The following is a 14911-nucleotide window of genomic DNA, read 5'->3' as shown; positions in this document are numbered from 1 at the left end:
GCCCGGCCGTTCTCGCGTGTTCTTTTCTTTATTTTTCGCTCCCACTGTTCGCTCCTTTCGTCGTTTCATTCGCGTTTCGCGGCGAGAACGTAATTGCGCGGCGAAACGATACGTTTTAACGAGCGGCCCCGTTGTTCCCGGGGAAACAGTGTAACGGGATATTAAAGGTAAACAAGCGTTTGCCGCTGGAGAAGAACCGGGGGAGTTTAAAACGAGTGTTATTGGCGATCGTTGGGTGTGCGTTTAGGGGTAAAGATTGCTTCGATATTTTAAATTACTAGCTCCGGTCTTCCTTTATTGTCGAAACGGTTCGTTCGACCCTCGAAACTCTCTTGGCGAAAATTTAACAACGACTCAGCTAAGGAGCGTGGTGCAGAGAGAGAGAGAGAGAGAGAGAGAGAGAGAGAGCAGTAATTATATTTAACAATTGACAAGTCCAATATTGTTGGGTGGAAATCTGATGAAGTCGCATTGTAACCTCAACGTTTGTCGTCCAGATATCCGGCAGGCGACCGTGGCAGTAAGTAATAACCATCAATTGTTCAGACGAAGTTAATTAGTCAATTAGTACCGCAGCCGGCGTAATAAATTCTTTTATGAAGCGGCGAAACGCGGCTGCCCCTCCCCTGATGAATCACGAATTACAACGTGCGAACGTTACGCGGCCGACGCGAGATGATATTTACACGTAACGAACACGCGTGTCTACGTACACGCCGCTCGCGTGTATTAAAATGATTAATATTCAGGGCTGCTAGCTTCGTAATTAACGTGGACACGGGGACGGCCGTGATAATGGCGGATTAATAAACGTTTCTTTCATCCCCCTTTTCTTTATTTATATATTAATTAATCCGCGCGACGCGTCCCACTCTTATTGCCGTCGGTACGCGGCGATCGCTTATTAATAACGCGGATGCCGGGCTAATTATGCATAAATTAATTTCGCGGCTATTAGATGCAAATGTGCACGCGGTTGCGCGAATTTGCTTGCCCGGAATGTTCGCCTAGTAGATTTATTAAGCTGCTTTGATGCAGACGCAGTGACTGGAAAAGGTATTCATAGACCGCTCGCTTCTGATTTCGGTGTCCGATTAATGTTTTCGCCCGTATTGAATCCACGTTCGTCGATGAACGCCATCGTTTCTCTGTGGTGCTCGCGTTCTCCGTCTCCGTCACGAGATCCAGCGAATAAAAATCCTTCGAACGCTTTCGAGAAGCATTCAACTACGCCCGTTAAAATCTCGAACAGTCGTGCAAGCCTTCGTTTACACCCTAATCCATTTCATGCTCAACGCTCGAGACTCTGTCACGCGCTATAAACATTTGTACGAAATTTCCACTCCGACGCAGGTTGCGCGGAATTTCGGTTAATTGCGGGGGATGCTCCTTCCGCGAGGGGTTTACGTGCACGTACGCAGACCGTGCGCCGCGTAACGGAGGATTCAAATTTGCTCGTAAATTTTTCCGCTTTAATGGGACCACGTTACTCCGTCGCGCGACACTTGGCCACATTTAATACCAGCGACGTCTCCTGGGGACGTCAGGTTGCGTAATGTATTTTTTTAAGGAATTGCCCGCGACGTTACCGCGCAATTTCATGCACGGAGATGAACAGCTGGCCGGAAGTTACCGCCCGTTGGATGTAACAATGCACGATGTAATTTCAGTTACCCGGCGCTCTCTCGTCCGGGAACGTTCCTCCTCGAGGAGAACGCTGCACCACTCGACGCGTACGCTTTCGTCGCGCGTATTCATTTAAATAATGGGATCGCTTTTGCGCTCGTTACGCGAGCCTGACGCTGTACAAACTACACCGCTGCGTGCAACGAGATCGCGCGGGATGCGCTTGCATGCGATTTCGCTGTTGAAAAATCCAGCTTACGAGGATCGCTGCGCGATGCTTGTCGCGTGTCCTCCGTTGCATTTCGCGGTACATTAATTTACGAATCGCGAAGTTAAACTGGGATTTCAGAATGCATCATCCGACTGCGATGTGCGCGTGGCGTTTCCGGATAGTCGAGACCAGGAGAGTCACGAGAAAACCGACACGCTGACGGCGAAACCGAACCGTCAAGCCGCTTGTCCCCCTTCGATATCTAAATCCAGTGTCGCGTCTCTGAAATACGCTTCTGAATGAAACCACAGACGAAACACCGTGCAAGAGGTCCGCTTAGCATTTGATCTTCGAGATGGTTCACGTCTCGCGAGATACGGCGCCGAACAACCCAACCGCGTCTCGCAAACTACCAGCTCTCTCGCGATATTGCGAGTTACCCCCGAGTTAACCCCGTTTCCGGTGCGATGCTCAGGTGACCGCAGCTCGCGATGGATCATCGTTAAATAAACGTCGCGACACGACGATCCGCCCTTTCCTAGCTTGTAACGCGCGATTTCTATCGTTTCTTACGGCTGACTGAGCAAACGTGGACGTATACTACTGGAAAACATTCTAAACAGTACTCGACGCAAGACCATTCGCCAATTCCACTTCGCTTACGTTTCCTGGCGCGTGTTTTTCGTTTCGCTCGTTACTAAACTAGCTAACAGATCCGTTTGTTAACGGCAGGGACGAGTGAAGGAGGCTGATCGATGGGCAGAAATTCATGGTCGGACGATGAGTTGGCGAGCAAATAAATGTATAAATCCTCGTTGGTCTTCGCGGAAGATTTTGGTCACTGTGTCGCGGTCAGACAGTTCGGGATTTATGCTTGTATTTTGTTTGCGAACGACCGGTTCGTTGCCACATTTTTCTCCGCCGCTGTTCGCCTCCGTGGCAGGGCGCGCGCGCGCGTGCACGCGCGTTCACACGCCGCGTGGGCGTTTTTTTCTTTTTTTTTTATCCAGCCAAATTTCGAACGCTAGTTCGAGGCCGCGCGAAAATCGCCGCAGTTTGTTCAACTGGCGCCTCGACTTGATTTATCGCGCACGGGAAAAATGCGGTTGGATACGTAATGGGAAAGTTACGCCGTTGCCGCGGGCGTAATGTTTCTGAAAGAGAGAGTTGCCCGATTTCCACCTACACGAGCGCACACGTACTTCACTCTTTCTGCGTTTTTTTTTTTTTTTTAATAAACTTCGATGGATGATTTAAAGGTGTCCATAAAACGGTGTCAGTTTATGGAGTGTCGATTTATCAATGGGATATTTGCCTTGGAATATTTGCTACGCTATACATACAAAGGGAGTACAAATTTTTATCACTGAATAATAATATAAATATCGCTTTAGGATATTAAATATTACTCCTCGATATTTTCTGTATCTTTTCCTATATTATAACGAGAATGTATTACTTTGATTAATAAAGTATTATTTTCGAATATGAATCTTCTTGTGTCATATTATTACGATCATTTTGCCTGTCACTCGAAGAAACACGAACGTCCAAGCATTTACGACTCTCCGCTCGTGTCCGTCCGCGCGTATACACGGTCGCACCACTGAAACGCTCATACACTTTTCGCCTGCATTCCTCAGCGCCTTACACGCGGGACTCCAACAAGGAACCGATTCATTTTCTCCGTCCAGGCCGCGCTGCTTCCCACCACAGTGCGTAGCTCTGCGCAGTTTCAAAAGAAATTACGAAACTCCCGGTTGGATAAAGCATTTAATGAAACGGCGGGGGTGGGACGTTTAACGCGAGCAGCCAGCGAAATCCGGCGGATGCCACGAGTTTTTGAAACGCCCGCAGGATACGCGAGCGCTTTCGAAGTTATTGCAAAATCCGCGGCAGAGATTGTCGGCTGTTATTACATCGGTAGAGAAGTTTGATGATGCTCGTTTGCCGGACGTTATTGCAGTTTCGCGCGATAGGGAAACGCTCTGTCTCCCCACTCGCGTTTTTACTTTGTGCGTCGGGCCGGGTAAACAAACGCATAAATATCGCGAGTGGAAGCTTCGCACTCGACGGGGGGAAAAAATCTGGTCAGTGGGTCGGTTGGGGCGGAATATTCGATGTATCAGGAATTTTGCGCGGCAAATAACGACCGCCCGATGACCGGCGATTTTTCTTCGGTTTTTACGGTCCGCGCCTGCTCGACGGAATTTACCAAACACCCTGTTGCGGTGGAACGAAATAACGAACGAGCTTATTTTCACGCGACCGTGTTCCACCGACGGCGAATAAATTATTCCGATAATTAAATGCCCCGAAAATCCGCGCCGTCGTTCGCCCGCGTGTTTACTCGGACAATTTTACCCGGACCCTTCCGATCGATGCCCGGACGGGGGAATTAATGCGTTGATGGGACAAGTAGCTGGACCCGCTCCAGAATTGTTATTCGCGAATCGGTGTCACGTCGCGCATGAAAATGTATCGCTGGACGCGTTCAACTCTTTGAAGCTGCTGGCGTTAACCCGATTCTGCGAATGAAAATGTCTGTCGCGCCGTGAATTATTTGCCAGCGATCCAGGTGATGGGGTGCGCAGCGAGGGGGCTGCGAGGCGCTCGCGCGCCAAAGGGCATCTGCTTAGCGTTCTGGTCCTTTGGATGTGTAAAATATGACCGAGTGCTCGCGTGGGACACACGGTAGCAGGGATGTAAAAAAAAAGAAAATGCGAGAACGTCGACCTGAGGAGAGAGAAAGAGAGGTGGCGAGAGTACATCGCGCAGTAGGTTAAAAAGGGGGAAGAAAATGTCTGCGAGCCAGCAAAGAGTTTCTAGAAACTGAGAGTACGAGCTGTTGACCAGCGAGGTGCGGTTGTCGGTTTTTTATATTCATTTATGTCGCACCTGATTCGTGTATGTATGCATATATATCTAACAATACGTTAAGGGGGTGCGAAGGTTCTGCTGGCTTCGCAGTGCGCGATGTAATCGATATCGTGCGCTGCTTAATGAATGCAAACTCTCCAACTTCGATGGACGCCGAAGATCGACCGCATTTTGCTACCAGTTGAGTCAGACGTGGCTTCAAGTCAAACATTTCGAGCAGAACCGAGGCTACCCTGTATACACCATCAATTTAATTAACAGATTAAAATCCAATATGTTATATGGACCAGCTGGTAACGTAACGAAAAATCTACTTTACGGTCAGCTTCGCGCGTTCCACGCAGCGAGATCCGTCAGAACTTTCAGATTCGCCTTTGACGATCGAGATACGTCCACGAACAGTGTTAATTACACCGTTCTTTCGCTCGCGTTCCCGTTTCTACCCGCGAACTTTAATAACTACAACCCACCGCCAGACTTGGCAACTAATTCCTTTTCATAAAACGCGGGGGTGAAATTGCTGCATCGCAGCGTCGGAGAAAAGCATCCCCCTTCGAAGCTATTCCTCCAGCGATCGATCTCCGCTGATGAAACGGAATCGAAGCCACCGGCTTGATTAAACGTCCACGGGCGCGTTACGTCGATGCCTTAATACGCGCGATGAAAAACGGCGAACGGCAACTACGAGGATTCGACGTGGAAAAAGCAGCCGCGATAAATCGTCCGCGCGGGCTCGTTCGTCGAAAAACGATTTACACGGCAGCGGGATGAAACGCAGGCGATGGTTTGGGGCGGGCGCGCGAGGGTGAGCATCGTTTTCGCTGGGCGACGACCGATTTACGAGGGACCGATGTCGCGAGTCGGCGCGCCATCAAGAATTCATTTCGCAAATTAAAACCGCGGCTCGCGCTGGCTGGCGCGCGAGGGGGTGGAACGTCTGGGCAGCGGGGGTGGCTCGCGAAATTCTCGTCGCGGTTCAGCGGGAAAGAATGGGACGGTGGATCCGCGGGAACAACACGTTAATGGCTCGAGGCGACGAGTGTTACAGCCAATTATCTTCCGCTGCGGGAGCTGCCCTTCCGGAAACACGCGGAATCTCTTTTGCCGCGCGCGTAACGCGAGCGATACATATTGCAGCGTATCAAAGCGCCGTGGGTGGAACTCGCGTGGACCAGGAGACCTTCCGCGGACGTGAGAAACGAGCTTCCGGGCTGCGCTGCCCGAAGCGCGCGTTGCTTTGGTTTGTTTCGTTCGCGGTGATTGAGAGAGACGCCGCGAAAGGATTCGCGCTGTTAGGATAACACAATTATGCTTGCCCCGGGATGGTGTTCCAGGTTAGATATTAATGAACAGCGTTCCGGGTAACGGTAGAAGAAGTTTGTTTTGCGAGCTAATTGCACGCTACCGTTAACCGCGGACTGTGATACTGACCGATCGTATTTCGGTCGCTGAATCATTCTACCGGAAGTATTCGCTGGAATTGTTTCGTTTGATCAAATTATGATTCGACTGTTCGTAATATTATCATCGCAATTTCGAACGAAATTTCCCCTCGTTGGGACAGTGTAACAAGTATCGAAACCTGTGGTCTGGAACGTACAAAGTAGTTTCAGAACTTGTAAGCGATTCTTCCACCCTTGAAACACTGAACGTAAAGTTCCTTAACAAAGCTGTGATTTCTTTTATCGAAGGAAAATGTGAAAGTAATTTTATCTCTGTTTCTTCTTCCCTAACGAAACTACCCTTTACGCGAGGCGCGCTTAGCGTTAAACGCAGAACCACTTTGTATCTCGTGGAAGTAGCGTACGTCACGGAGGACGCCCAGTATGGGAAAGTGCATCGTGACGCAAGGGGTTCGACGTTGCACGGACGAGCGTCCACGCGGAAGTCTCGTCCCCAACAACGTTCACGCGCGTCCACGAAAGGCAGCTCGACCGCGTGGAAACTCGATTCAGCCGGGCAATTTTCCCGACTCGTCCTGTGTCCATCGCGCAGTTCGATCCTCCCGACACATCATTAATTACCGAAACACCGCGGGCTGGCTAATTTAATTAATGTCGCGCGCGGTGCCGCGAAACGAAAAACGCGTCGCTAATGGTATGCAGATTCGCCGGTTTAGCATTTTTACGGGGACGCGCAGGCGGAATTTCTTGGTCGCGGGGAGGATGAAATACGCGGTTCCACCCACCATACTGAAACCTTCCGAATGGTTGTCGCGGCCGGCGTTATTACATTTTTCAACGCCCACCGAATGCGCCGCGCGTAAAAACGCCGCTTCAGCCGTGGGAATATTTAATTAAAAGTACTCGCGACGTGCGTCCCAGCGTGCGTAGACCGCGGATTGGCCTTGCACCTGTTTACTCGCCCTTAATAAGAACCTCTTTACGATTTAATATCGCGCAGTTCTCGAGCGGAGTTCATTTTTTCTATCCCCTTTCATCTTGGCTGGATTTCACCGTGACACGGCTTATCTCTGCTCTCTGCCACAAAGTTTCCGAAATTCTCGCGTAATCCGGTGAATTACCGCTGCGGGGACAGCGGATGTGCTCGAGCACGTATGTACAAACGCCCCGGATACCTTGTCAGGCGCCGTTTCACGTTCTTAACTCGAGTTTTGTCTGCTGCGTGTAATTCGCTGTACCTAAAGTCGGCTTTCTCGTTTTCGCGAACGCGTCCCCTCCGTCCCTGATGGTCTATGCATGAATTTTTTTTTTCGAAATGCTAAACAGCGGTCTTAATTCACTTTAGCTCTAAAATATACGCGCGACCCCGAGTGTTTGAAATACCGCTCGCACGATATAGGATAACAGTTTGTACAGGCTGTTCATGGTGACCGTATAATTAGAGGACTCGCGTAATATCTCGTTATAGAATATTCATGAAAATGGTATCGCGCGATTATTTTTTACTCGCCCCTCGGTGTTTTTATGCAGCGCCAGAGGGTGTGTGGGGGGGATTAAATAATATAATTCCGCCGGGAAACTTAAGGAGACTTGCCTTTTTAATGGCAAAATATAAAGCGACCCAGTTTCCTTAATGATAAAGTGAAAACGAGGAGATTTCAACTTTACGCTGATAAAAAAAAAAAAAACAACCTGACCCAGTTATTTTAACAAGAAAAACGGTATGTCCCGAGTGTTCCCATCTTGAACGTGCCGGCGGGCGAAAATTAATTAAAAATGTGCAACTTTAATCGAGATTCGTTATCCGGGCGATTACTTTAAAAATCACTTGGATTTAAATCCGTCCTTCGAGCGCGGTCGAGAGTGTCCCGTAACTACGAAACGTCTCTCGTCGTGCTCCGCGGAAAACTGGCCGAATCGAGGCGATAAATTCGCAGAGGAAACTGTTGCCGTGGCCTGGACGTCGGGAAGGGTACGCGAGCGTAGTTTCCGTGAGAAGAAAAGCTGCTGGACCGTCGACGATATAGTATACCGACAGCCAATAGCGGCAGAGCCACGGTCTCGCTGCCAGGTGACTCAGGATGGAAGCACAAAAGCTTTTGGGCTCTTCTACCGCCTGTTCCCTTCGTTTCGCGTCGAGCACGCTGGGCGACAAGGGTGTACGTGCACGCACACGTGGTACGAGCGGGAAGCCGCCTCGAATAAACGGGAATCCGCTCTAACTTTATGCAGCTCTTATTAAATTCCAGCCGGCGAGAATCGCTAAGGACGACCCTCGCCGCGCCATTATTTTGCACCCCCGCCATCGTTCACTGTGCACCTTCGATTCTGCCGGCTGAATGGCTGACTCTTAATGACTCGTTCCATTGTCTCCTCTTAGCTTTCAGTGCGCTCGTTGGTTTTTCCACTCTGTGTTAATTTTCATATCGGCAGATTATTTCATTTGGAATTTTTAGGGGGCTTCGATGAATCAGTGACGATGCTCGAGGAAAGTTCGTGAAATCGAGAGCCTTAATAACAGACGAGATTGTCTCTGGATTCGAATAGATCGAACAAGTTCCAGTCTCGCACGATCACTTCGACCTCAACACCCCTCCCAACAACTTTACGCTCCTCCAACCAGTCTCAGAAATCTCATGTTTCTCGTTAGACAGAGGTCGAAAAATGCGCTGAACCGATGGCTGCGTGTAGATTCCAGAGCGGGTGGAAAGTGTGCAGCGAACCGAAGAAGAAACCACAGGGAGGAAGAAGAGAGAGGGTGGCGCGAGTAAAGGAAGCCGCGTGTGCGAGCCAGGCGAGCGAGGCGAAAAAGGGGATGGCGAGTTCGCAGGGAAAAAATCGCTGCCTCGATGTTCTCGCGGTGTAGCCAGGAATAATTTGGACGTTTGCATGGCTGAGGGCTGCGGCTGGCCGTTTCGAGGCACGCATCGAGGGTGGCGCGGCGGGCGATCAGCGTCTTTCAAACGGCGCGGGCGAAAGTAAGGGTTGAATAATGAATCGAAAGGAGGAGACGGGGTCCGTGGCGGCTCGTACGTCGGGGGCCACGTTAAATCCTTTAAGGCTGATCCCTACGAGGTGTTCGAGCAAGTTACCCGGCCGTTATCCGGACGCCGCTTTACATTCCGGCGCCGAGACGGGGGTAAAGGGAATTCAAATGGCTGCAACGCGAGGAACATATTGTCCTCTCTTTGTTGCGGAACCACGCGCCCGGATCCATTTGCCGCGAGGATTGCTCCTCTCCGCTTTGGAGCGGGATTAAGGCGGTGAATTAGGTCGCGTGCGAAATTGCGAGGAAATTAGGTTTGTTCAATCGGCGATCTTGTTCAGTCTCATCGAGCAATTCGGTTATTTCGTTTCCTACGCGGATCTGTCAGACAGCTGTTCGTGGCAACGATAACACGCGAGAAGTTATTACTTTCGAGTCGAGGTTTGGCTTATTCTTCGCCACGCATCGTTCGAGTCAAGGCGCTTCTCGGGTTTGGCGAATCAAGTTGTAAGTAGCCACCCTCGTGAACTGTGAATACGCGGGGTCAAAAAGTGTGAGTTAGTCTTTCTCAATGAAAGTTAGTCGATCGATGACAGCCATTAGCCCAGTTTTGTCTTTGCACGGGTGCATAATGCCGCTGTCTGGCGCAAAACCAGGGTTCTCCTTGCGAGAACGTGTCACTGAGTAATTAACGTTATTAGTGTATATTATTTTCGCGAGGGTTAATGGACGCTGCAACTTTTGCAATTAGTCGAGCATATTTTCTGACGCTATTATCGAGATCTTCTTAATTTTGTAATTATCATGCTCGTGGTAATGAAGCTGATTCGTGTACTCGATGCTTGTTATCCACGTTCGAACGAGTGTTTAACGCATCGTTATGGAAATTGTTGGAACATCGCGGAAGAAGCGTGGCGGAGCGACCTCTTAACACGAGAACCAGGTATTTTCATTTTCCACGTTTGAAAAATCAATCATGCCCCGTTTCCAATTCGCCAGCTCCGACAGTTTCGAATCGTTCTGCAAAGTTTCAAAAAAATTGCCGATTTTCGGTAGAATTTCCACGGGACGACGTATATTGCCTACGAATCAGTTGGAAATTTCCACGAACGCGGCCGTATACGATTAATCGTCGTTTGAAACTGCCGCGAGACCTGGCAGCCCGTACGTTTTTTTCCATTCCCAGCGACGTTTCACTCGAATTCATCACGAATTAGCATGCCGTGGGGAACGGAAAAAAAAGTTGCCACGCCGCGTCCGGTTATTGCGGGAAAGTTTAAGACAATCATGGCTACCGGCGGATCGAAAGTTTCGTTCTGGTTTTGCGTCGCATTTTTGCCGCCCCGTTAAACGACGAAACGATTGCCTTCCCCCTCGAGAGCAAAACGGAGGAATTATTATTATTTTTCGCGGAGTGACACCTGCTGGTCGGGTGGCCCGATGGGGTGGCCGATGAAACGGCGAAGGGTGCGCTGAGCTGTTTGGAATTTCGATCACGTTGCACGGAGGGAAATAAGGTTCGAGCTTGGGGATTCCTCCGACTCGTCACGCGTCGTTGTTTGTCTTGGTTAGAAGTCAGAATGGATTGAATATTCCGCGACAATTTATTACCACCGCGATGCGAAAGCGTCGAACAGAGTCTCGTAAATATTTTCGCGCTTTTTTCGCTCTCATCTTGCGAAGCATTTTTGCAGACGGGAGGAATATCTGAGAATTTTCTCTCGGATCGAGACGGAAGCATCGCGTTTTATCATTTAAACATTATCCCGGGATATCGAAGGGATCCAAGAAGAATTCAGCTGAATTTCAGCTGACAAGATGTTCGATTCGAAAAAGAGAACGTGACTCTTCCCAGTCGCCTTTCAGTTTCAAAGCCTGAGATGGTATTCCGCGGATGAAATAGCGAAAGCTGACTTCGAGGTTCGCATACGTTTGAGGCGGAACGGTTTTGCGAATTTTTCAGCGCCTCTGAAGTCGGATCGCGATCGAATTCAGCCGCGTCCCACGCGAAGAATGATCAGACGCCACGCGTTGCGGACGTTCCTTTGATCCCTCGCGGGGTCGAAGGGATCAGTTTCAATTTTAATTAGAGGGAAACGTAAGGAATTACGCGATGGGAAGCGTTCTTCGACTGAAGCGCAAAGTGCTCGAAGGATGCGCGTTTTCTAGTGCACGCTTCGCGAACGAGACTATGTTTATAGTGAAAACGTGGCAGAATTTACGTTCAATTACTTTTTCTATCCATTCCAAGAAGAACAATTTTCATTCTAAAACGCGTCACGTTTCCATTACAATTAATGGATTAATTAAACTGTCTTTCTTTCTTACCCAAAATAAATGAATTTGACATCGAGTACGATCATGATTAATTTAGAGGCACCTGTAGCCATTTTGGTTCCCAACCGACGCAGAGGCAGAGAAAGAGCCGTCTCGATTAAAGCGACGGCTGTCCTCCTCTTTACCCGGTTTAAAAAATAGCCTGGCAAAGTTTCGGATGGATTGCAGGCCGGCTCCCAATAGCTTTGTCCGTCGCGAGGAGGAATGGCGCGACGCTGAAGAAAGTGAAAGGGGCCGCGGGAACAGAAAGGCGGGACGCGCGTTCGCGTTTCAAAGAAGGGGGAAGTGCTCGGTGTACTTTTGACGTCTGCCCCTCGTATGGAAGTGCTTTCGAGCAGCCGGCGCCGTAAAAAACTAGTCGCCAGCAATGAAGAACGCGAAAGAGCACCGCGTGCCTCGCTCGCGCAGTGATTATTCCACCCCTCCCGCCCTCTTTTCCACCCCGTTTCACCGCTTTCTCCTCAATCCGCGAGCTTTCGGCTCGCAGAAATTACGGGCCGCCCTTTGTCGAGTCGCTCGTTCCCGGAGCTTGTTCGTTTAACGCCCTAAACAACCACCCCTAAACGAGCATCGTCTTCGCGTCCATCGAAACTCGATGTCGTCCACGCGACACTTTTCGTAGATCGTGAATCGATGAAAAAGAAAACCTCTCGTTTCGTGAGATCGAAATGATTTCCGCGCGCGGAGACACGCGTGGTCGACGGACACGAATCACCTCTCGTCGTGAATTGTCGAAGTTTGAAAGCGAGCGACGGCACAAGGGTCGGGAAACGATGCTTTATACATATTCAACGTGTAATCAAATAGAGAACTAATTAAGAGTAGGCACGCGACTAGTTACGAAGCGACGCTGATGCATGTCGCGGGAAAGGGGGTGTGCATGTTCCTTTCTCGTTTCGCGATTGGACGGCGAGGAGCTTGCGGTGCCATTGAGTGAAACGGAAAGCGATCCGATGGTGGCGAAACTTTGTCGTATAATTGAAATGATGTTTGAAAGCGTCGAGTACACTTTGCAGGTCTGCTTGCTCGCTGTTCTAACCCTTCCACGACGGGGGAGTTTAAACGCTGCGGATGTGAAAGTTCAACAAGGGGGCTGAAATACTTGTACCTTCCTATAGATAACAAAGCGAAGGAAAAGTTGGTAAAAAATTATTTACCTTCCAGATAAACCCTGCTAACACTTGTACCAAGAAATATCGTCGATATCAGAAGCGGTGGCGCAAAGTAAACGGGTGTCTCGCTCGAAAACCGTTCGAGTGGAAGACAAGAAAGGCGGTCCGGCTCGAGGGGGTGAAAGTAACTCGATACACGGAATAACAGGAGTTCTCGCGCGTTCCTTCCACCTCGAGGGTGGAGGTGGATGATTCAGGCACTGGCGAGAAACCTTCCGCTGCAGCTCGTCGACAATGCGACGAAACGAGACGCATTATCCAAGCCCGCGTCGTCGAGACCCTTCACAAAGGGTGGCCACCCCCGCGAGCCGTGAAACGCGTATTGACTCGCGACGTTTCCACGCTCCCGTACCCTCGCGGAACACTTTCGATCCCAGCCACGGCTGCCAGCGACTGTTTCCCCACTTATATACGTTCGAAATTGGTTTCGTCCGCGTTCCTCGCCACCGCGCTGCATTAAAATATACCGTTTTCACGCGCCGCGCGACGCTTCCGTATCCTCGCGAGCGCGTGGTTGTTATTTAAATATTTGCGAACGTGTCGAACGCCACAAGTCGCTGTCGCGCGGCTGGAAATGCTATTTGCAGGAATTATCACGCCCACCCGTGGTTACTTTAGTCTGGTGTACGTTGGAATTCCTGAGAATCCACCCCTCGTTACTGGCTTACTTCATTTATCTCTACCAGCAGGGGGCGAGAGGTTATATCTCTCGTTGCGTAAAAATCGTTAATTGCTTCAACTTTTTAATTCGCGGCTCGTTTGGAGAAGACCGTGGAATAATCGAGCGAACGAGAAAAAGCTAATGAAATATGTTGAAATGGCGTACTCACTTGTAAGGGAGAAGCACAGCGGTGAAGTTAATCGCGATGGACATTCGTGGGTCGGAAGTAATTAAGTAGAGACACCGGATGTTCGGGGGATATAGGCCAGGATATCCGGGGCTGGCTAACACGCATCCGTCGTGGCAGTCGGTGTCCTCGTAAACCCAGTCGCACTCTGAAACATAGAGAAAAACGTACGTGCCAACTTCGCGTGAAATAAGAACAGCATTTCCGCTACGTTTTTTATTCATTCATTCTTTTTATTATCAAACGAACGTCTCTCTCTCTCTCTCTCTCCCTCTCTCTCTGACTTCAGAGTCAAATATGGTCTCGCTTTTTCGTATCACAATTGCGCGCGGTCGTTCAATTTTTTCCATTTTTTTTTTTTTATTTACGTCCACGAATTTCTACTCGTCAAACGCATCCCCCTTTTTAATTCTCGCGGACCATTCGCGGGGGAAACAGTCGCGTCGCGGCGAAAATTTCGAGGCGGGGGTGGCGCGATAAAAAGGAGCCGGTCGTGATGGGCCAGACATTCAATTAAAATCCGCGGTACACGGCTCGAAACGTCGCGGGGTATTCGCTGTAAATTTCCCCGTATGCCAATATCAGCTCGCGATTTAATCGCGCCGCCTCGGTGGCTCGCGCGGCGCGCGGACATTACGGGAAAGTTATGGAGCGGGGCTGGCGCAGTTGGACGCCCATCGATAGTTCAAGTGCGGCACGATGATTGAGAAAAAACGAGGAGCCGCGCATGAAAAACGACGCTCGATCGCGGAGCCCGTGAATCGCGATATTACAAACTGACCGTGATACGGCGGCGAAAAAGTTCCAAACCCACGGTACCGTCCATTTCGTTCCGACTGTTTCCCATACACTCGCGCGCGTTCGTTCGACTGCAGGAAATTACGTGAATTATTCGCCAGACTTTATGAACGCGAATTTAAGTCCCCGGCGCTAATTTTGCTAACGCGAAACTGATACCAGTTCTATCGAATCCCATTTGAACTGCGTCGCTAAATTTTAATTATCATTCAATGTCCGCGGCGTCGTTGGGATCCAGCGTCACGTCGGCGAAACGTGGTCTCCATCGCAATTATTTGCTCCGTTCGTAGGTAAACGCGAGGATTAAGTCAAACTGCGACGCCAGGGAACACGGGGTGACATAACCAGGAGCAAATTTAAGAGTTACTTTACTCGAGCATGCAACCTGCCAGAGAAGAGGCGCATGGTCGGGACGCTAGAGTAAATATTATCTAACGAGCAAACCGTGTAACTAGACGTAGTGCGATATTTACGAATCCGCGCCCAGCTGCGTCTTCTCTTTTTTTCCCGAATGCAAAGCGCCGGAGGGAGACGCGAGTGTTGCTAATCTGCTGCGCAAACTGAGCGCAGTCAAAACAGGAACCAGACTAGTTCTCCACGCGGAGGGCGTTTCTTTCCTTCGTCCGCATTAAAACACGCGATGTTACGGA

The 14911-nt window shown here is 49.9% G+C and overlaps 1 protein-coding gene across 1 annotated transcript in view; it reads right to left on the bottom strand.

Moving 5' to 3' along the window:
- The window catches only part of LOC143428794 (uncharacterized), a 174718-nt gene that overhangs the window by 49703 nt on the left and 110104 nt on the right, over positions 1–14911 (bottom strand). Inside the window, exon 6 of the mRNA XM_076903927.1 lies at positions 13446–13611. Coding sequence (XP_076760042.1) covers positions 13446–13611 — 166 coding nt within the window. The remainder of the gene's footprint in view (positions 1–13445; positions 13612–14911) is intronic.

This window comes from Xylocopa sonorina, chromosome 11 (genome assembly GCF_050948175.1).
Source record: "Xylocopa sonorina isolate GNS202 chromosome 11, iyXylSono1_principal, whole genome shotgun sequence".
NCBI classification, from domain to species: Eukaryota; Metazoa; Arthropoda; class Insecta; order Hymenoptera; family Apidae; genus Xylocopa; species Xylocopa sonorina.
This window is presented reverse-complemented; position numbering and strand designations above follow the sequence as displayed.